At 38.9% G+C, this 21,388-nt stretch overlaps 1 protein-coding gene across 4 annotated transcripts in view; it reads left to right on the forward strand.

The window, feature by feature from the left end:
- CEP112 (centrosomal protein 112) overlaps positions 1-21,388 on the forward strand; it is a 288,709-nt gene that overhangs the window by 35,132 nt on the left and 232,189 nt on the right. For all 4 annotated transcript variants that reach the window (XM_050920643.1, XM_050920641.1, XM_050920642.1 and 1 more), the window contains exons 7-8: positions 14,177-14,224; positions 14,353-14,430. In XM_050920643.1, the coding sequence (XP_050776600.1) occupies positions 14,177-14,224; positions 14,353-14,430 (126 nt within the window). The remainder of the gene's footprint in view (positions 1-14,176; positions 14,225-14,352; positions 14,431-21,388) is intronic.

Here is a 21,388-nt window from a genome sequence, read left to right on the forward strand (position 1 = left end):
CCCCAACCCTCGGCATCCCTGACCACGGACGCCTCAGATCTGGGCTGGGGGGCACACTGCGGCACCCAGAGAACTCAGGGCTTGTGGACACCTCAAGAGATCAACCTCCATATCAACATACGAGAGTTGAGAGCGGTCCGCCTTGCTTGTCAAGCGTTTGTCCATCTCCTTCAAGGTCGTTGTGTCACGATGTTCACCGACAACACGACGACCATGTTTTACATCAACAAGCAGAGCGGCACCAGGTCCTCTCCCCTGTGTCTTGAGGCAATGCGTCTCTGGGAGTTCTGCATAGCCCATTCGGTTCACCTTTCCGCCTCCTATCTCCCGGGAGTGCGGAACACTCTAGCGGATCGGCTGAGCAGATCCTTCCATTCGCATGAGTGGTCCCTCCGTCCGGACGTCGCCCTCTCACTCTTCCAGAGGTGGGGTCATCCCCGGATGGACCTCTTCGCGTCCAGGCACAACACGAAGTGTCGAGCATTCTGCTCCTTCCAGGGTTGGGAACCAGGGTCTCTAGCAGATGCATTCCTGATCCCATGGACAGCCCACCTGTGTTACGCATTCCCTCCCGTTCCGCTGATACACAGGGTTCTCCTCAAGGTGCGCAGAGACAGAGCCCGGGTGATTCTCATAGCTCCAGCATGGGCTAGACAGCATTGGTACCCCATGTTGCTGGACCTCTCAGTAGCCAATCCGGTTACCCTGCCCCTTCATCAGGACCTGATCACTCAGGACCACGGCAGACTCTGTCACCCGGACCTTCCGTCTCTACACTTTACGGCATGGCTCCTGCGTGGTTGACAGGCTCCGAGTTGTGCTTTTCTACCCCGGTTCGGGAGGTTCTCATGGGCAGTAGGAAGCCTTCCACCAGGGCAACTTACTCAGCTAAGTGGAAGCGTTTCTCCTGCTGGTGTTCAGAGAAAGCTCTTCGCCCTATGGAGACTCCCGTCACCACTATTTTAGACTACATCTGGTCCCTCAAGACTCAGGGTCTGGCGTTGTCGTCCCTCCGGGTCCACCTAGCGGCCATCTCTGCGTTTCATCCTGGAACGAATGGATGTTCTATCTTCTCCCACCCTATGGTGGCGAGATTCCTGAAGGGACTGGAGCGGCTCTATCCACAAATCCGCCCTCCAGCCCCTTCATGGGACCTCAACCTGGTCCTATCTCGGCTCATGGGCCCTCCATTCGAGCCATTAGCTACTTGCTGCCTGCTCTACCTCTTGTGGAAGACCGCCTTCCTAGTGGCCATTACCTCAGCTAGACGAGTGTCAGAGCTGAGGGCCCTCACAGTGGACCCACCGTATACCGTCTTCCATAAAGACAAGGTACAGCTGAGGCCTCACCCTGCCTTTCTTCCCAAGGTGGTCTCAGCTTTCCATGTTAACCAAGAGATTTTCCTCCCAGTCTTTTTCCCAAAGCCCCATTCGTTCCGCAGGGAGCAACAGCTCCACTCGCTAGATGTCCGTCGGGCACTAGCATTTTATGTGGACAGGACCAAACCCTTCCGCAAGTCCCCCCAGTTATTTGTGGCGGTAGCGGACCGGGTCAAGGGGCTGCCCATTTCCTCCCAGAGGCCATCTTCCTGGGTTTCCTCCTGCATCAGGACCTGCTACGACCTGGCCTACGTTCCGACGGACCGTGTGACTGCTCACTCCACCAGAGCACAGGCATCATCGCTGGCTTTCCTTGCCCGCTTGCCAATCCAAGAGATTTGTAGGGCGGCGACCTGGTCTTCGGTCCACACATTCGCTTCCCATTACGCCCTGGTTCAGCAGTCCAGGGATGATGCGGCCTTTGGCTCTGCAGTACTCCGGGCCGTGACCTCTCACTCCTACCCCACCGCCTAGGTAAGGCTTGGGATTCACCTAACTGGAATGGATATGAGCAATCACTTGAAGAAGAAAAGATGGTTACTCACCTTTGTAACTGTTGTTCTTCGAGATGTGTTGCTCATATCCATTCCACACCCGCCCTCCTTCCCCACTGTCGGAGTAGCCGGCAAGAAGGAACTGAGGAGCGGGCGGGCCGGCAGGGGTATATATCTGGTGCCATACTGGCGCCACTCTAGGGGGCGACCTGCCGGCCCACTGGGGTTGCTAGGGTGAAAAGTTTCCGGCAGACGTGCACGCGCGGCGCGTATACCTAACTGGAATGGATATGAGCAACACATCTCGAAGAACAACAGTTACAAAGGTGAGTAACCGTCTTTTCCCTCAACCTCTCCTCATATGTCATGTGTCCCAGCCCCCTAATCATTTTCATTGCCCTCCGTTGGACTCTCCAATTTGTCCAAATCCTTTCTGTAGTGGGAGGCCCAAAACTGGATGCAATGCTCCAGATGGGACCTCACCAGTGCCAAATAGAGGGGAATAGTCACTTCCCTCGATGTGCTGGCAACGCTCCTACTTTTGTAGCTGGCATTGCAAGGTATTTACGTGCCAGATATGCTAAACATTCATTTGACCCTTTGTTCTTTGGCCACCATTCCAGAGGACATGTTTCCATGCTGATGAGACTTGTTAAAAATAATGTGTTAATTAAATTTGTGACCGAACTCCTTAGGGGGAGAATTGTCTGTCCCCTTGCTCTGTTTTACCCACATTCTGCCATATATTTCATGTTATAGCAGTCTCGGATGATGACCCAGCATATGTGGATCATTTTAGGAACACTTTCACTGCAGATTTGACAAAACGCAAAGAAGGTACCAATGTGAGGTTTCTACAGATAGCTACAACACTCAACCCAAGATTTAAGAATCTCAAGTGTCTTCCAAAATCTGATTGGGATGGGTTGTGGAGAATGCTTTTAGAAATCTTAAAAGAGCAACACTACGATGTGGAAACTACAGAACTTGAACCACCAAAAAAGAAAATCAACCTTCTGCTAGTGACAGCTGACTCAAATAATGAAAATCAACATACGTCGGCAAATAATGAAAATCAACATGCATTGGTCCACCCTGCTTTGGATTGTTATCGAGTAGAACTCATCATCAGCATGGGTGCATGTACCCTGGAATGGTGGTTGAAGCAGGAAGGAACATATGAATCTTTAGCACATTTGGCACATAAATACCTTGTGACGCTGGTTATGACAGTGCCATGAGAATGCCTGTTCTCACTTTCAGGTCACATTGTAAACAAGAAGTGGGCAGCATTATCTCCTGAAAATGTAAACAAACTTGTTTGTCTGAGCGATTGGCTGAACAAGAAGTAGGACTGAATGAACTTGCAGGCTCTAAAATTTTACATTGTTTTATTTTTGAATGCAGTTTATTTTGTACATAATTCTACATTAGTAAGTTCAACTTTCATGATAAAGAGATTGCACTATAGTACTTGTATGAGGTGAACTGCAAAATACTATTTCTTTTGTTTTTTACAGTGCAGATATTTATAATGAAAAATAAATATTAAGTGAGCACTGTACACTTTGTATTCTGTGTTATAATTGAAAATGTAGAAAACATCCAAAAATATTTAAATAAATGGTATTCCATTATTGTTTAACAGTGCGATTAATTGCGATTAATTTTTTTAATTGCTTGACAACCCTAGTTATAGTCATACTTTCTGATATTAACTAAGGGCAAAATGTAGTTTTAATACTTTTCTTTTCCTTTTCTTTTTTACCTCTAGGAGCCACTGTAAATTCAAAACTAAATATTTCCTCCACATAAACCTGTAGGAATATAATCTAATAATCTTTTATTTGTGGTGAGGAGATGGAAATTCTTATTAACTGAAGGACTGATTATCTTTTGGACAGTTCTAAAGACAGAAAGTTTCCTTGAAAGTTTGTTAAATTTGATATGCTAATTAATCTCCTAATGCAGATTCAGTTATAACATCCACAATAAGATTGGTACCAAAGCAAAGCAATTTCTAAGAATTCTGCGTGTAAAAGGGAGGATTATTGATCTAGAATTTATGAAAAGGAAGTAATAGTGGCCGATATTGTATATACAACTTTACACTTACATTAAATACATTTAACTTTCAGGGCTGTTGTGAGGATTATTTGATATTTGTAAAATGCTTTTAAAATATAAAGTGTGCAGGAGTGCTAAATATTATAATGTTTCAGAAAAGATATTTAAAAGACTTCTTATTTCATATGGTTGCATACAGGCTTTCTAACATTAGGCCTGGCAGCATAAGAAGAAGAATGAACAATCAAACAAACAAACAAACACACAACATAATGAAGCACAGACAATTCTCATTCTCAATCTCTAATATATGAGAACATATTTAATCTCTCCACAAATAGATTAGTCTATTCTCTTGCAGTCATGGCATGCAGTGCAGTACAGAAGATACTGCGGTATTAGAAATGCCATCTTTTGAACGAAACAGGTTCCTTCTTTTGAACTCTTATGGCTCTGTACATGAAATAAGAGATTCCAAAGATGTAATTGGCTAATATACCCCATTTCTATTTAAAGAAAAATAAAGATAATAAGAACTATTGTGTGGTACACACAAGTTGAGGAATGTGACCACACAGCCATTGCACTATTGGTACCCTGTCATTCTTTTATTACATATTTTAAGGATACCCCAAGTATGAGGCCCTATATACAATCAAAGTCTTATTCTGTTTATTTGTGAAATCTAATGTTTCCCTTTGGTTGGCTTTTGAAAGATCATACACATTTTCTTCACTCAAAACCATAATACTCCTCTGGAACATTTGAGAAATTACAGGTGGATCAAGACCTGCCTTTTCTTTTTCTCATTCTTATGAGGTTTTAAGTAGGGCCTAAATAAATATTACAGTATTCAATGTGCTTAAACCTATATGTTCTGTGAAATAATCTTTCTCTGAATGTCTGTCTTTAAGATAAATCCACAAGTCAAGAGTGCTTTATGGCACTTCAGTACCAAAGCAGATTTAAATGATTCTCCTAAGGTGGCAGTCAGCAAGCATAATGGACACCAGTGTGTATTCTTAAATGTCTAGTGAGAGGAAAGCAAGAAATTATTGGCTTGCCAGAGCTGGCAATGTGTTTTGGCTTGCAACTGTAGCTTGAGAAGAAGAGTGAGACTGCTGGAAGCTTTCCAAAAAAACAATAACTTTTGCTTTAGTGTACATAGTGTATTTCCTATTCTAAATCTTCCTTCACCTTGCATTACCTTGATAGAAAATACTTCCAAATGCTTTATGAAATGCATTTCCCTGTGCTCAATATTTCTTTTAGAGAAGTTTGAATATTATTCTTTCTTTACCAGGTCAATCTACAAATAGAGTAACTCCCAGTCATCTGTGTTTGTATAAACGCTACTACCCAGGGCCAGCATGCTGGTTTAGTGGCATTATACTGAGAGATCAGAGTTCTGATCCTGAGCATTTTCTCTTTTCCACAGGGTAGCATGCTCAGTTCTTGGGAGGATTGAAATGAAAAGATTCCTATTTCCACTGCTGCCATCTTTGTGCCATCTAGGCACCAACAAGCAAAATCTTACACTGTGCCCTGTGCTCTGCCAAACCACTTGAAGGAATAGGTTTCAGAGGTGGTAGAAAGCACCCTGCTGCCTCCCACAAAGAGTTTAACTTAATGAGCTGACACAGAGAATGACCCAGAAAATAATTCCCATTTCAGGACACAAGCGCACACAGAGGTTATCCCTTAAGTAACTAGTATCAGAGGGGTAGCCGTGTTAGTCTGGATCTGTAAGAGCAGCAAAGAATCCTGTGGCACCTTATAGGCTAACAGACGTTTTGGAGCATGAGCTTTCGTGGGTGAATACCCACTTCGTCAGATGACGAAGTGGGTATTCACCCACGAAAGCTCATGCTCCAAAACGTCTGTTAGTCTATAAGGTGCCACAGGATTCTTTGCTGCCTTAAGTAACTGGCACCCAAACCATTTATGGTTTTGCAGAACATAACAAACACCTTAAACTGCACAAGAAAGTGAATAGGAAGCAAAGTAGAAATGGAGCACAAAGTAAGCGCTGGGGGGCATGTCTGACAACTTTCCCCATTAACAGTCCAAGTTGCTTGCGTTCTACCCCTTTTTGAAAGTATCACCAGGTTGTGCGTCTTGCAGTAATCTTGAGACTGTAAAGAAATGGATCACTGGTGTGCGGATTGCTTCAGAGAAGGAAAATGCCCTTATCTGTTGCAACTGTTTTCCGAGAGTCTATTTACATACGGAATCATTGACTGTATAAGGAAAGTATCCTCATCTCTGTCTTATCAACATATAAGTTCTTAGTGTATGTAAAAATAGGATCAATAAATAAAGGCCTGATGCTGAGTTGCTAAGTGCTTGAAACTTGTTGTTTCTGGCTAAGTCAAATCTAAACTGGTTGTCTGGATTCTTATCTAGATTTTTGACTGCTAGTTTTTACCCGATTCGCCTTTCTTTGTTGTTGTGTCCAGTTATATGGGAAGAATATGGAATTTAGAATGTGTTTGCAATTGTACATTTATAAGGTCAGATCTGAAATTTAACACTGCTTCCAAATATTGTCTTGTATGTTTTTTGGTTCATGGGCCTGATTGACTCTACTTTTATTTTTTAACATGTGGTTATGTCTTTTTATTGCAGAATATTGCTTCTTATCAGAACTATCATGAAATGCTTTGTTTAGGGAAGTCAGTGTTTATGATTTCTGAACCAAATGGAGAGGTTAATGCTTAACAAGTGTTATGATATAAAAACTTCAAAGTATATTTATGATATCAACAATCTCTTCCTCTACAAGAAAAATATTTAAACATTATTGTATCAGAAAGTGTCACATTGCTTAGCTTAACCATTTTGTTGCTTCTTGCTAGTAACACTATTGCCCCATTTGTCTTGGAGCATACTTGAATATCTCTATCAAATGTTGTATTATTTTAGCTCTTTAGATTCTAGTCATGTTTGGACACATTTGAAAAGTAGGCTTTTGATCTTGATAAATTTTGCCTTTCATAAATGGAACACTAATATAAGATGACGTTTGAATACATTATAATAGTCTCTTTCTGAGCCTTTATTGAGTTTTATCTAAATTGATATGGAACTGTCCTTGATTAAGTTTTGCTGCCTTGAAGTTGAATTAGTAATGCAGGAAAAAAAAATCTACTGTATTGCTGTTTGGAAGGAAAAAAGTTTTCCTTCTGTAAGATCAGTTGAGTTCAAATCTCCAATTATGTTGCAGCTACTTTGAACTCGTTTTGTCATTTGTAATTTATTTTAGAATCTGTTAAAATATATATTTTTTAATACTAGAGTATACAGCAGCCTAAAGATTGTAGGTATTCCCTCACACATTTTAATATACATTGTGAGTGATCAGACCTTGTTTTTAGTTTTGTTTTAGAAAAATTGCTTATCGATTGAGAGTAAAATACTTTGTAGAGCAAATTTCTTTTCCTTTAAATTAAATGTAATTGTTTATATTAACTTTGGAAATTTTTTATTACTTTTCTCTGATGTAAGCAAAGTTGTTGGTTAACTTTCTAGAGTGAAAAGAATTCCTGTGTGAGAGAATCTATATGGACAATAAAACATCAATGTGAGGAATAATATTTATACAGTATAACTGAACTAGTATTAACAGATGGATACTTTTGTAACTTCTTTCATCCAGAGCCCCCAAGGCAATTTGTAAACACTGAAGTAGGCTTCACCATGCCCCTGAGATAGCATATCATCTACCACTGAGTGGAGCCAATTCTGAAGTATGCTATGGTGGCTCTTTTATGTGTGGTGGTAATACAACCCAATAGTTCAGGAAAGAAAATGCACACAAATATTGTATCCAATTGAAATTGGAAGAGAATTTTAGAGAGGCAAGGTATGCTTTGATTAACTAAAAATGGATTAACTCCCAACTTTTATCAAACGTACTATGCCATAGGATCTTTAATAAAAAGTGCTCAGGACCTTGATTTTAAGTCTCAACGTGAAGAATTTCTCATGTGTTAGATTCTCTTATAATAAAGAATCAAAAGGGTCTCCTGCCTAAGAAATTCTTTGGTCAGTGATTTACATTACATTTTCTTAGGTTGGACGGTGGAAGAAAGAGAGAGAAAAATGACTTAGGATCCACTGCTTAATTTTTTTTCTTCTTGGAGAAACTAAACATAAATTGCTTGTGAGTCCAGCAAGACTATTTCCTGGGTTCCTCAAAGTAATTAGCTGGAAAGGGATGTGAGACTTTTCATTCTTCCTGGGGATAAATGTGTTTCTCTGCAATGCTTGTAGAGCTCATAATTAAATAGGTGTTCCTGGTGGGGCAGCATTTAGAGTAGTGGATTGGTCTAATTGTTTTATATTTGAAATAATTATAAATATAATTATTGTACTATGTATATAGAATACAATAGGTATTATAATTCAGTGATTAACATAATTTTTTTTTGAAATTTATGCTAAAATGTTCGTGCATTGAATCTTTCAGAAAACCCATCTAAAATGAAATGTTCTTGCTGCTTTACAGCATGTGTAAAACCACATTATAAAGTGCCTAGTCTGATCAATAAAATCAAGTCCTCTGATAGGAGAACCATCCATTAAATTCTGTAATAGCTGGACTAATGTTTAATAATTTCTTTACTTCAATATATTTTGTATTTCTTCATATTTTCAAAGATCTGGGCCAAGATTTCAAAAATAAGTAGTGGTTTTGGTTTTCCCAGGTTTTGAGTGCCCAAATGGAGATGTCTGAAAGTGTCCTTATTTTCTGAAAATTATGCCCCTTTAAGGTGTATGAAATTGGGACTCAAAATCAATTTTGAAAATCTAAAGGTCCATCAATGGCTATTAGCCTGGATGGGCAGAGATTGTGGTCCCTAGCCTCTGTTTGCCAGAAGTTGGGAATGAGCGACAGGGGACGGGTTACTTGATGGTTCTGTTTCTTCCCTCTGGCGTCTGGCATTGGCCACTGTCGGAAGACAGGATACTGGGCTAGATGGACATTTAGTCTGATAGTTCTTATGTAAAACCTGATCTGTAATCTCTTGCTTTCCATCTGGGCAGGACTGTAGAAACAGTGGACCAAAGTCAGCCCTGCCGAATGTGGATGCAATTTCTGTTCAAGTCCATTGCACTTGCACCCTCTTTTGTAAAAGGAGTAATTTGGGCTGAATGCACTTAGTCCTGGGAGTTTGCGGGCAAGGGTACTGTGTATTTCTTTCTCTAGAGACCCTTCTGGCTGTGGTAGAGCGGCAGCATTGACTGGCTGCCAAAGGAGATGTGTGAATCAAAGATCTATCTATCTTTGTCCAGAAGGAATATAGCTGTCCTACAAGTTTAAAGTAAATAAAATTATGGCGAATTCTTGGGTGGCTTTGGCAATAGTGCAATCTATGCCTGAAGTTTCTTGGGTGCTTGGCTCAGATCTTCCTTCTTGTCTCTCTATTCCAGTTAAACTCAACTATTCTGCACAAGCCATGCTCTTTCTTTTGTTTGGTTTTCTTAGTTTCTCTCTGTTGCTTATTGTAAACATGCCTACTGTATATATTGTGATGTTGGAGAGCAGCACCACTGTAAAAACTTTCCCACAGTGAACTCCAAGTGGTTGTGTGCCTTCAAAAAATAAATTCAACTTTCATGCTGACAAACAGTTTTCAGGTCCTTTAATGTCCTTTTTCCAAGACTACAGCAGCAATCTTAGAGTGTACTTCACTGCAAATCACAATGTCAGATAAGAATGTCCATACTTAATTTCCTGAAACTATTCAGCATTTGTTTCTGTAGCAAACATGCTGGCTGACTGAGTTTGTTAGATTAATGTAAGAACTCGGGTCAAGGTTCAGTTTAGTTGTTTACCATTTCAAAATCTTAAGTGTTCTTAACTCTTTCATGTGTGTTTTTTCCATCCTTGTTTTGAAAACCAAACATATTTTTCTCTTTGAAAAAGCTTACAGGGAAATGTGCAGCAAGCTTGCTGATTCAAATGTTTTTTCCGAAATCTTAAAAGATGCCTTTCAGTTCTAGTATTGAACTGTAATATGTCCTGTATTATTTTAGTTTTCAAAGTATTCCTTAATAAGTGACTTCCAAAGAACAAAATATGATGCAGGGGAGGAGCAGGAAAATTGTAGCCGTTTCTGTGATATTTGCTGTTTAAAAGGAATAGGGGACACTGGTTATAATTTTATACATTTAGGGTTAGATTGAGCCTCATACTGAACTTCGTATAAGGAATGTTGTGCAGCTGTGCCTACCCAGGAGAAGCTCTAGGTACCCAGGATGCGGGGGTAGGGTTAGTGGTTTGAGCATTGGCCTGCTAAACCCAAGGTTGTGAGTTCAATTCTTGAGGAGGCCACTTAGGGGTGTGAGGCAAAATCAGTACTTGGTCCTGCTAGTGAAGGCAGAGGGCTGGACTCAATCACCTTTCAGGGTCCCTTCCAATTCTATGAGACAGGTATATCCCCTGTGGAAGGAGCTGATGCTCAAAATCACATTTCCTTTCCTGCTTCCTCTTTGCTTTTGGGGGAAGTCTCCTTAGTGCAGTTTAATTTCTCCATTGTCCCAGCTCCACTCTGGTGGCTAATGCATTACAGGGATGGAGCCTTGGTTCCATCCACTGTCTTCCCCTGTTTTTCCCCTCCCTACTCACCTGCCTGAGGTAGTGGGAAGTGGAGGACTACTGGGTGCACATGCTTGCGGTAATGCAGTATGTGTGTACGCATGTGTGCTTACTTCAGTTTACTGTCCTGCATGACCATCTAGGGTGGGGTAATATTCCAGGCATTAAATAGAAATTCCAGAGCAAAACCCAAATTAAATATGTACTTTTTTTTTTTACAATAGTGTCTTGCCATATGAAGTAAAAAATTAAAATATGTAATCATTTATATACATGTTGCTATACAAATATTTAGCAAAAACATTGCACAGTGTCCGCTGGTTTTATGTGAGGTTTATTTGCAGCTGTGGTTCTCTGTGCTTTGTCATATTGATGACTTAAAGTGGATGAGTGAGGTTTCACAGTATAGCTGATACAGCGTCTCTCTATATTGACCTTTTGACAGCAGTGTCCAGATTAGAACAATATTTGGTAATGAAAATGTTGGTTTGTATAAGGTAATTGGGGCCTGAATCAGTGAGTGGAAGCCTTTTTTAAAAAAAAAAATTTTATGTTGAGTGGCTTTGGTTCAGGCCCATAGGTAGTATGTCACTGATATATTAAGAGATGTAGAAACACATTTTAGTAAATGGATGAAACATGCCATGGAAAGTTTTTACCAGATTTAACATGTCTTTTGTTTATAGAAGTATAAAAAGTAATTTCAATATCCAGTGAAATACAGAACATATCTTTTTAAAGGTTATGGACTGTAGTGTGATAGCGGACAACAAAGTAAAGTGGATTATCTTTATCAGATGATCAAACAGAAAATAACTTTTCGAATCAAGTGTGTTGTGGGTTGACATTTTTCCTGGAGCATGTATCGGTTGCTTTGAATTAAGGTATTAGTTGATATAGAATTGAAAGTGTTATGGAAAATCCAGCTGAAATTTGACTGTTTGACTGAATTGCTTTTTCTTGCTGATGTGCTGATTTTCTGCCCTGCCCCAGAGCTCCACTAATTTTGAAAAAGGGGATACTTCCCATAGTTTTCCCCCCTCTTTCGTTCTGAGTGTTTTTTAAACGGCTGCCCTCCTTAGCTTTCCCACCATCGAACTGTTGGTTTATGAGGGCTCAGGTGTTTTAAGGTGACCAAACTAACCTTCACGAAACAAAACATGATCTGTTGCCTGTATAATTGTTTGACTGACTAATGGACAGAAGAGAAGAATCCAAAACCGTTTCTACAAAAAATGTTTGAAAAGTCAGTTTGTACTAAGGGTATTTGCAAATGAAAGTTCAACTGTATGTCAAGAAAAGATATATTTCACTTGCTTCATACTCAAAAAACTTTGTCATGTGATTTACTATTCGACACATGGCAAACCTTGTACATCATACATATGTGGTTTGATTTGTCTTCGACCTTTGACTTCTTATTTTTAAATTTGCATGTTTCTCACAAATACAAGTCCCCCCCCCGTTTTTTTTAGCACTTTTCACTGTGATATTCCTCCTTTAATGTGGTATAATTTTGAGAACAAGAAGTCTTGCAGAAGACTAGCATGAAAGGAATGAACGTTGAGACATTAAATGTTTACAGATCATTTTAAGTGGATTTAATCCACAACAAGTAACAAAGTGGGAACATTTAACTTCAAAGCACATCTGGCTGCTGTTACAAAATCAGAAAATGTAAAACTTAGGCCATAGAACGTATTAGAGCCACATTTCCACCCCCACGCCCCCTATTGTAAACAACTAGCATATACCTTCCTTATTCAAAGTGGTGCTGAAATTAAGCAAGACTGAAAATTATTGCATTTCATGCCCAAATAAATTATGTCAATTGATTGTAAATCTTTAGCAACTTTTATCTTTAAAAAGCTAAGAAAAATTGTTTACAATGTATGTGAAACATGTGGGATGTTTAAAAAGCACTTACACCCTTGAAGCCTGATCCTGCATTCCTAGTTTCCTCATAACTTTCCTTGAGGTTAATTGAAGCTTAGAATATGTAGGTTTGGCCCCCAAAAAATAGCTCTGGGGCCAAGAGTGCCTTATCCCTTGGAATCTATGGAGGGCTGTCTGCTCAATCTTAGATCCATGCTGGTGGGGAGGATTTGGCAGGGTGAGGTTATTGGTAGGGACAAGACATTATGAAGAAGCAGAGAATTATGGCTACAAAGTTGATTATTGAAGCAGCAGCTTTTGTCTCTCCCTCTCCTGCACCTTCTATTAAGTTTTCTGTTTTTTTTAACTTCTGTGCTTGCTCTTTTTTCATTTCTCCTCATCCTTCAGTCTATTCCTGCTTTCCTTTTCTTTCTCCCCTATTTTCTCTCACTTTCTCTACCACACTCATTTCATTTGATCTCCTTTCCTTACACCAAGGATATGATGGTCTCTTTTGTTCACCTTTGTCTGTTCATATCTGTTGTCAACCCAATGTGAATTGGTAGCTTCCTTGGTAATTTTTAAGGTGATGGTGTCCCTTCAATTCCATTATGCTGGAATATTTTTGGAAAGTCCTGGCTGCACTTATTTAAATATACAATCATGGTTTTTATGATGAAAATGGATAGCAAGGAAACAATGTCCTCATTATTTTAATAAGTGGATGTGGTCATTGTAAAAAGTTGAACTTTGATTTTTCCTTCTGAAATACAGTGATGCACATTAAATAATACAGGAAACTTTGTCTAAAAGAAGGTCTGATTGGTCTGCTATAATAAATTCCTGCAAGGTAAATAGTGATGGGTTATTTAGAAAAAGGCTTTAATGTTTGGCTATAATGATGAACTTGAATGTATGTAGCACCTTTCATCCAAATGGAACCTAGAATGTTCAGAAACTTTACTATGTGTGTAAAATATGCTGACATTGCACATCTTTGAGCTATAGCCACCTCTGGGGTGATATGACAACTTTTGAGCAGCACGTAAGAATACAACATAATATTTTAGAACAGGAAAGAAGAATACCATCTCAGATTGAAATTACAGAGAGATTAAGCCTTCTTCTTTCATTTATAAATTCAAAAAAGTGGCAAGCACTCTTGATATATTTCGTATTTGCTATGCCTGATAGATCAGTTTAATCTTCTCTAAAAATAAAGGACTTAATGTTGTAAGATGTGTATTGCAATCACATTTTCATTCCAAATCTTCATACCACATTTGACAGATTATATTCTTGAAAGCATTTCCTGGATGTTATGCATTCTGTGTGATGTGATGTTAGAATCTCATAATTAGAGAAAATTGAGATATAGCTGTCTGATAGAGGAAATGGTTTGTGCACAGTGTTTCAAATGCCGTTCTTAAAGTTTGTGATTGAAAGGGCTGCTGTAATTATACAATACTTTTAATGAATTTTTCTTTTAACAATGAGTTCCATGTATGATTATTGTTTGTGTAGTCATATTGTTGTCAGTTATATTTTTTGGAAAAAACACTACGTTGAATTTTTCTCTCAGTTTAACCAGCGGAAAGCCAGATTAACTCCACTGAAGCTAACAAAGTATATTTGCATTTACATTTACTTTTGTAAAATTTGGCCATAGTTTTTTAAAGTTACTTTATAAGAAATAATGATGAAAAGCCATGTCACATGGTCAGTAAGCTGCTGTTGTATAATGTCTTGTTTTCCAGCTAGAAAATCCAAGATATTTGCGAGAGAAGCCCATACCTCTGTCTCTGGTAAGTGTTATATTCCCTTGGTGATTTATGGAGGTAGACTGCATTTTGTCTTTTATATTTTTCACTTGAGAATGATTCTTCTCAAGGTAATGCTTTGAACTTTAAATATGATCTTTCTCATTCAATAGATAACACCCAAAATGGGCTTGGGAAAAATTAGCACTTTTCGAGATGAACAGTCACTGTTTCGCATGCACGAAAAAGAGGTAAGATACTTCTTAAGTATCTGGATCTTTAAATGTCCTAAAATTTTTTTTCTTTCTAGTGAAATAAGTGATGATTTCATCAGCAATCTCTGTTCTTTCTAAGAAGAGAGAGTATGTAATAAAAAACTGTATATTTATAATAGCAGTGTACCTATGGATATGCTGGAAATCTTGCTTAAGACAGTGTACTTCAAGGTCACTGAGTTTGTGCTAAGCAAATAATTTCTTTACAACAATTTAGGAAAAAATGACACCCTCAATATTTAAAGAAAAACTGTACATTGGTAGCCCTTAAAAATGTCAATTAATTTCCTTTGGTCCTGCAAACACTTACACATTATTAACTTTAGCCATGTGTTTAGTCCTGTTAAATTACAGTATAATACAGATTCTAGTAACTGTATCTATTTGACTTCAGTAGAATTGACCAGTGTTCTGAAGGGTGGCCACTCTATTTTAATTCATGTCAGTACATACAAAATATGTGCTTTTGGAAATCTATATATAGCATAAAACATCAACAGCTTCCTTCTTTCTTCCCCTAACTTCCACCAAACTATCCTGTGAAACTGAGGAATGATATCTGGAATATATTGGAAGGCTGAAGGAGAAAGGTGTCATGGGATGTGGGAGGTGGACAAGAGACCTAGGCTGTAAGAATTATTTTTGAAAATATGTAATGTATTAAATAAAGTATCACTTCCTATGAACATAAATTAGGGGTATAATAGATTCTGGTGACATGAACAAAGCACTCAAGCTTTGCTCTTATGGCTGATATCTTTGCCAGAGCCCCTGGATGGAATTTACAGTCTTATGTACAATGTGGGGCACATTCTTCCTTGTACTATAAAGCCAAATCCTTTAATACGGTAACAGGGAAATCTTTTTATGACATGCTTGTACCTATATTATTGTGACGTCTTTGCCATTCCTTCTGTACATATTCTGTTTCATTGATTCATGTTAGCAACTTGGAGACTAGGCAAATACTGTGCATTCTATTATGCTCTGTCAGCCTAAGAAGCTGCTAGACTAGCAACTTGAAAATATTAGTGTTCTGAGGGTTAAACTTCCAAACCTTCAGCTAAGCGTTTGAGATCCATAAAACATGTGCATTACTTCAGCCTAAATATCCCACAGTTCTGTTCTCATGTTGTTTTGTTTGTGGAAGGTTACAGTATTCAATTTTCATCGATCAGGCCATGCATCAGATAATACAGAGATGGTGTGTGAGATAAAAGTAGCAGGGTGCAAATTTTATTCATTAAAATAACATACTGGGGTGCATGGGAGGGCAACTGTCTCCTCTACCCTACCCCTTTGCCCTTGAGCTATCAGGCAATTATTTGAGTCCAGTGTGGGATAGATGAGTTTGCTGATCCTATGCCTAACCCTTGGATAGCCTGTAACTGGGAATTTCACACTTGAGCTGGAATCCCAAGCCATTTGTGTATGGGATGAGAAATGCAGATGGAGGTGACTCAGTTTATGTGAGACTCAGTTACCCACTGCCCTGAGAACAGCTGGGTTAGATGTCATTGGCTTCCTGGATGCTGGGCTTGGGTTTACACTTAGCCTGCCAGCACTGGATGCTGACTGCTAGCTGAACCATTTTTATAATTCTCCATTTTAAATTCTAACTAACCAAACAGGTCCTCAGGCTGGCATGGGAGAGTTTTAAAAAGCAAACAACCTCCCCTTCCACTCTATTGGATATTGGCCTATTTTATACAATGGGAAAATCCCTTCCTCTTTCTGACCCCGAAAAGGCAATCTGGTTAGGCCCATGGTGGACTAGGGACTTCTAGCCAGGCAACTACAAAACAGGGTGAGTTTGCGTGAGTGCATGCTTTGTGGGCTGGCTTGTAGCTCACATCCAGGAGAGGGCCTCTTACCCTCCCAGGAAGAGGAGCTGCATGAGCCAGTCAGCTGCTCCTGCCTGCCATGAACAAATCAATCGGAACTTGAGAGGTATCACTGTGATACTGCCCAGGGATACTCAGGCACCTTGCTACCACCTCTCTTGAAGTTAGGGAAGCCTTGTCTGTATCTTCTAGGATTCAGCTCCCTAAGTGTCCCAGTCACAGGCAACACAAGCGCTCCCCTCTCAGACCACGTGGGCTCTGCTGTCCCTCATGCGGTCTAGTGATAGGCACACTCCAACCCCTGAGTCCTCTGATCATCACCCCGTGGTGTCCAGCTCCTTATCCCTTGAACACTCACAGAATTATTATACCTGTTCACAAAGGAACAGTGCGGTACAGCTTATTAGTTATACCTTAGACTCCCATCTCTGCTTAACACAGAGCACTTACATGTGTGTATAGTGAAAATAAGACTAAATTTATTTAACAAAAAACAGAGAGTCAAATGATAGCAAACAGAAACATTGGAAACAAAGGATGACATATAATATCAGAACGTACGTTTTAGAGCCTAAACTCAACTAACAAGATATCCTCTTGTCTAATAAGGTACTGCTTACCTCCAAGTCTTTCTCAGAGCATTTTTCAGGATGGCTGAGACTTTTTTCATGAGATTAGCCCACGGGCTACTTGCCTTCCCAGAGAAAGGATAGAATCAAAGATGCCAAAGCATCTTTTTGCACCCTAGATATATCAGACCAGTCCTTTTTTTCTTCACTTATAAAACAGGATTTTCACCCTGCTGTTTACCTATTCCTGTTAATTTTCCTTCTGAAGTCCCCTCAATTTCTTCATTAGCATTTGATTCAGTATGCTAATTGTCTTCTATTGTAAGAATGGTTGGCTAGGGGGATAAATGTCTCCTACCTCCTATTCTGGTGGAGTCTGTCTGAAGGCACATTACCTGTGCATGACCTGCCTTACATAAGTATATGTATGTGTATATATACATAATGTCCTTACATATTATCCATGAATACATTTCTCAAAAATGTTGAGGGCCACTGCGATACAGGCTTTCAGGAGAAATCTTCCATGACACTCTTTGGTGAACTAGAATGTAAATACCAGACCCAGGGGAAGCCTGTAACCTTTATGCACCCCTGTTCTCTCTGCCAGTTGCCATCAAGGGGTCCTTGGGTCACAGTCACCTACCCTTGTTCATGCTTTTCCAGGAAGGCATACTTTCTATATGTCCCCACCCTCCAGACCCTGAAAAAGAACCTTACTGTGTCCATCTCCTGCTGGTCCAACAGAAAACCTCACCCCTTGTTTGGTGGCAGGGGCAGTTCTTAATGACACTGTAATAAATAGGATATTGATTGTTAACCAGTGATGTCTAGAATCTTAGCTGGTGTAAATCCAGTTTTTCTCAACTATGTTTCTTCTATTATCCTTCATCAGAAATGGTTGGCATTTTGTGAGATGATAGGAGATGTTTTGTATCCATGTCCAGGTCTTTTCATGTTATATCAAAGGAAAAAAGAAAACATTTTTTTGTTATCATAATGGTAGTCTGCATATATTAGATCCACCTGCTTTTTACTCCAGTTTTGATTCCATGTTATTTTTGGATGTTTATTATTGGATGCTGTTCTAGTAATTTTTCTTTAGAATGTGTTATGTGAATAATTAAGAGGAAACGGTCACTTTTAATTATGTCTTGCATGTAATGAGATCTTTGCTTTTTAAGATGACATTCTGGTACTGGAATAAACATCTGAATGCTACCGTGTTTGAGCACTGAAAGAGAGAGAAAGCTGTGAACCTGTTCATTTATTGCATCTAATTCATTCTGAATTTTTTTTGTGGTTTTGTATGTTTCCACACCCTAGGTCTGTGTGTGTGCACACTTTACATGGAGTGCTTTTAATTTTTGTGTCTTCTCTGAGACGTTTGAAAATGCATTGTGAGTTGGTGGGTAGCTTGAAATGTGTCCTGTAAACATCCTGGCCCAAAAAAGAATTGACTAGTTTGCTAAGTAACCCCATGATGATTGTTTTGTGATACCCTCCCTCCCAAACCCCATGCAGTAATGCTCCTTACAAACAGTACAGCAGAACTCTAATTATATGACTAGAATGATGGATGTGAAACCTATTCTGCATTTACAGTTTTTTTTTCAAAGCAACATATTCAGGTCTGAGAACACCACTTTCATCTGACTAGAATAAATACCCTTGTAACTGTGATGTTTTTTGGTTAACTTTTAAAAATCTGCACATTTGTACTTGATAGCCTTTTTTTATAAAATGTTTCTTTCTCTCTCTCTTCCCTCACCCCCTTTTAAAAATTCATATTGTATTTATTTTACCTTAACATGCCAAATCCTGCTTGTCTCAACAAATCTTAGTAGTCTGTTGATGTTGTTACATTTTATTCATTTATTTTGAGTTTATAAAATATCAGTCTACTCTATGCTCTGGGCTCCCTTGTGTAAAGACTGTCTATATAAAATAAATACCTTGTATTTTGTAGCAAGCTGCTCAGCTCACTATAATAATTACATGAGCATCAGACAAAAACAGTAAATATAATGAAACAAATTGCCCCCTTTCAGCACTCCTCCTAATTCGTAAGGAAAATGATGGGCCTTGCACATTGTCCAGAAAGTTAATGACTCTAGAGCCAGTGGACCAAGTTGTGGGAAAGCAAATTCCATGACATATTTAAAAAATACAAAAAAAAAAATTACACATACTTAATTTTAAATATATAAACTACATTGTTGTAAGATTAAAGCACAAGTACGTAATTCAGTAAACTACTCATAAATACTTAGAACTGCATAGAACTCCAAATCTATTAGCCAGAGTTGGAAAGGATAGGGCCATCATCTGCAAACAATTAGTCCTCCCACCCTTTGATAGTGGATATGTTTATAAGAAGAATAAAACTTAGAAATGTCTTAACTTTATATGTACATGAAGCCTAACCCTAAAGACAATCAGTAGAAAAAGAAATCTTTGGCCTAGACGTGAGGAAGAGCAAAGTTGGGTAGCAACACTTCCATGACTAATGAGGGAATTAATCTGAAAAACTGCTCCCTATCAACAGCTACTAGTCCAACTCGATACTCAGTCGCATTGTGTAGACGTCACTTTTCTTGCCTTTCTTTGGTATTGCCTAGTCCTTTGGATTGGCAGTATTCAAAACCACCAATTGTGCCAGGACATGGTAAGACAGGTTTCATTAAAGGTGGAATAGAAAATAATAATAATAATAATAATCAATAATCAGAAGCGCACACGTCAGCTGAGTAATATTGTAAACTGCAAATAGCAGGAATTCACACTAAGAGCCTCAGTAAACACTCAACAAGTGATTCTGTTGAAATTGCAAATTCTCCTGCAAACCACACAGTGGGGGATCCAGTCCCTTTTGCTAATGGTACTGTACTGTGGGCTATTTTTAACTTGAAAGGTTATAGAAAGTATTTCACAATCACCATATGCTTACTATTAACCAAGAGGCTTAAATGTGTTTTCTTCTTAGTTTGACTGTGAAGCTCAGTTAAAAGTGAGGCCTTTTCATTTTGAGTATGGAAATATATTAACAGAAAAGTAGTGCTATACAAAGGAAAGTTTTTCTAAAGATTTAGCTTTTTTTTTAACTTCTTTGTGGTAAAAGGGGAGAGCATTAAATAAAATAACTGTGGTTTTTTGCTTTTAACCTTTAGCCCTTCATTCGTAAACCTTCCCTGCACCTGTTTTAACTCTCTAATGCCAAACACATGGCCATTTTCAATGATAACCACATCACAGAATTGTTCAAATATGAGCATCATCAGGCAGCGGTTTGTAGTAGTTTTCCCTCCAATGCTTCTGACGTGGATTAAACCATTTGGGAAACTGTCATCACTAAAAATCTTGGATTCAAACAAGGAAGAGGCAACAAAACAAGGGCAGATCAGTTTTCAGCAGTTCAGAGCAACTGAGAACAGATGGCAGGAATGGTTCAACTTGAGGAATAGGCAAGCTCCCTTTGAACTTCACCTCCACCCATTCTGAATGCCACCCACCCATGGAGTGAAAAAAGGAGTGAAGTCCTTATTTATGTTTTTCAAAAACACAAAACTGACTGTGTAGTTAAGATTTGATTTTGAACCTCTTGTGGAGTGGAAAACAAATCTATTTATATGAATCTACTATTTTAGTGGTTGTGGGTAGCCCCCAATGAGTTTCCTTGACATAAAATACTTCATTTTGGAACTACTTTGTGTTTCTTTAAAGGGCTTCTTCTGTTTCATATTTTTTCAGTTTCATATTTTTATTCTTTGCTACAACATTTGTTATCTTTGTTACCTTTATTATCTCTCTACAATAGATTTTTTTCCACCAGTAAGCAAGGTATCTAAACTCAATAAATGCTCAACAGATCCGAAGCAGATATATTTTAAGTCACTTAACATTCTGCTTTTTTAATGTTACTAGAATGAAAATAACTGTCAATAAAAATTTTGTCAAGAGACAAACTTTTATTTATTTATTCTTTTAATCTAAAGGTTGTTATAGTACAACCATGAATTCTACTGTAAGAGTATTTACAGGGCTTGGGAAGGTAGCCTAATTACAGTATATTCTCTATAGTGCTGCTCATCACTGCTTAGTCGATTGTAGATGAGGCAATTATTGAAGGCTATGCAGAGTGTAACAACTATGTTATGAAACGTGATATGTGACTTGTGAGACAGGGAAGGGAAATATGCAGTGTAGTTATCGCCATGTTGGTTCCAGGATATAAAGCTACATCTACACTGCACACCTTATAAAAGCGAGTCTCTGCCACTGCAGTTGCACCATTGTAAGTTGCACTGTGTAGCTGCTCTTTATCACTGGGAGAGAACTCTCTGTGACATTTTTATAGTTAAATGTCTACAGGGTTTGAGATGTTGAAAATAGAGTAACTCTGTCACCTTGTAGACACTTTGACCTGCATTTTGAGGATTGGCAAATGTAGAGTCCATCCCTCATTCAAGAGGGAGAGAGAAGAAATGGGTTGAAAGGTGACTAGAAATGGAGGACTACAGA

This window comes from Gopherus flavomarginatus, chromosome 12 (genome assembly GCF_025201925.1).
Source record: "Gopherus flavomarginatus isolate rGopFla2 chromosome 12, rGopFla2.mat.asm, whole genome shotgun sequence".
Lineage (NCBI taxonomy): Eukaryota > Metazoa > Chordata > Testudines > Testudinidae > Gopherus > Gopherus flavomarginatus.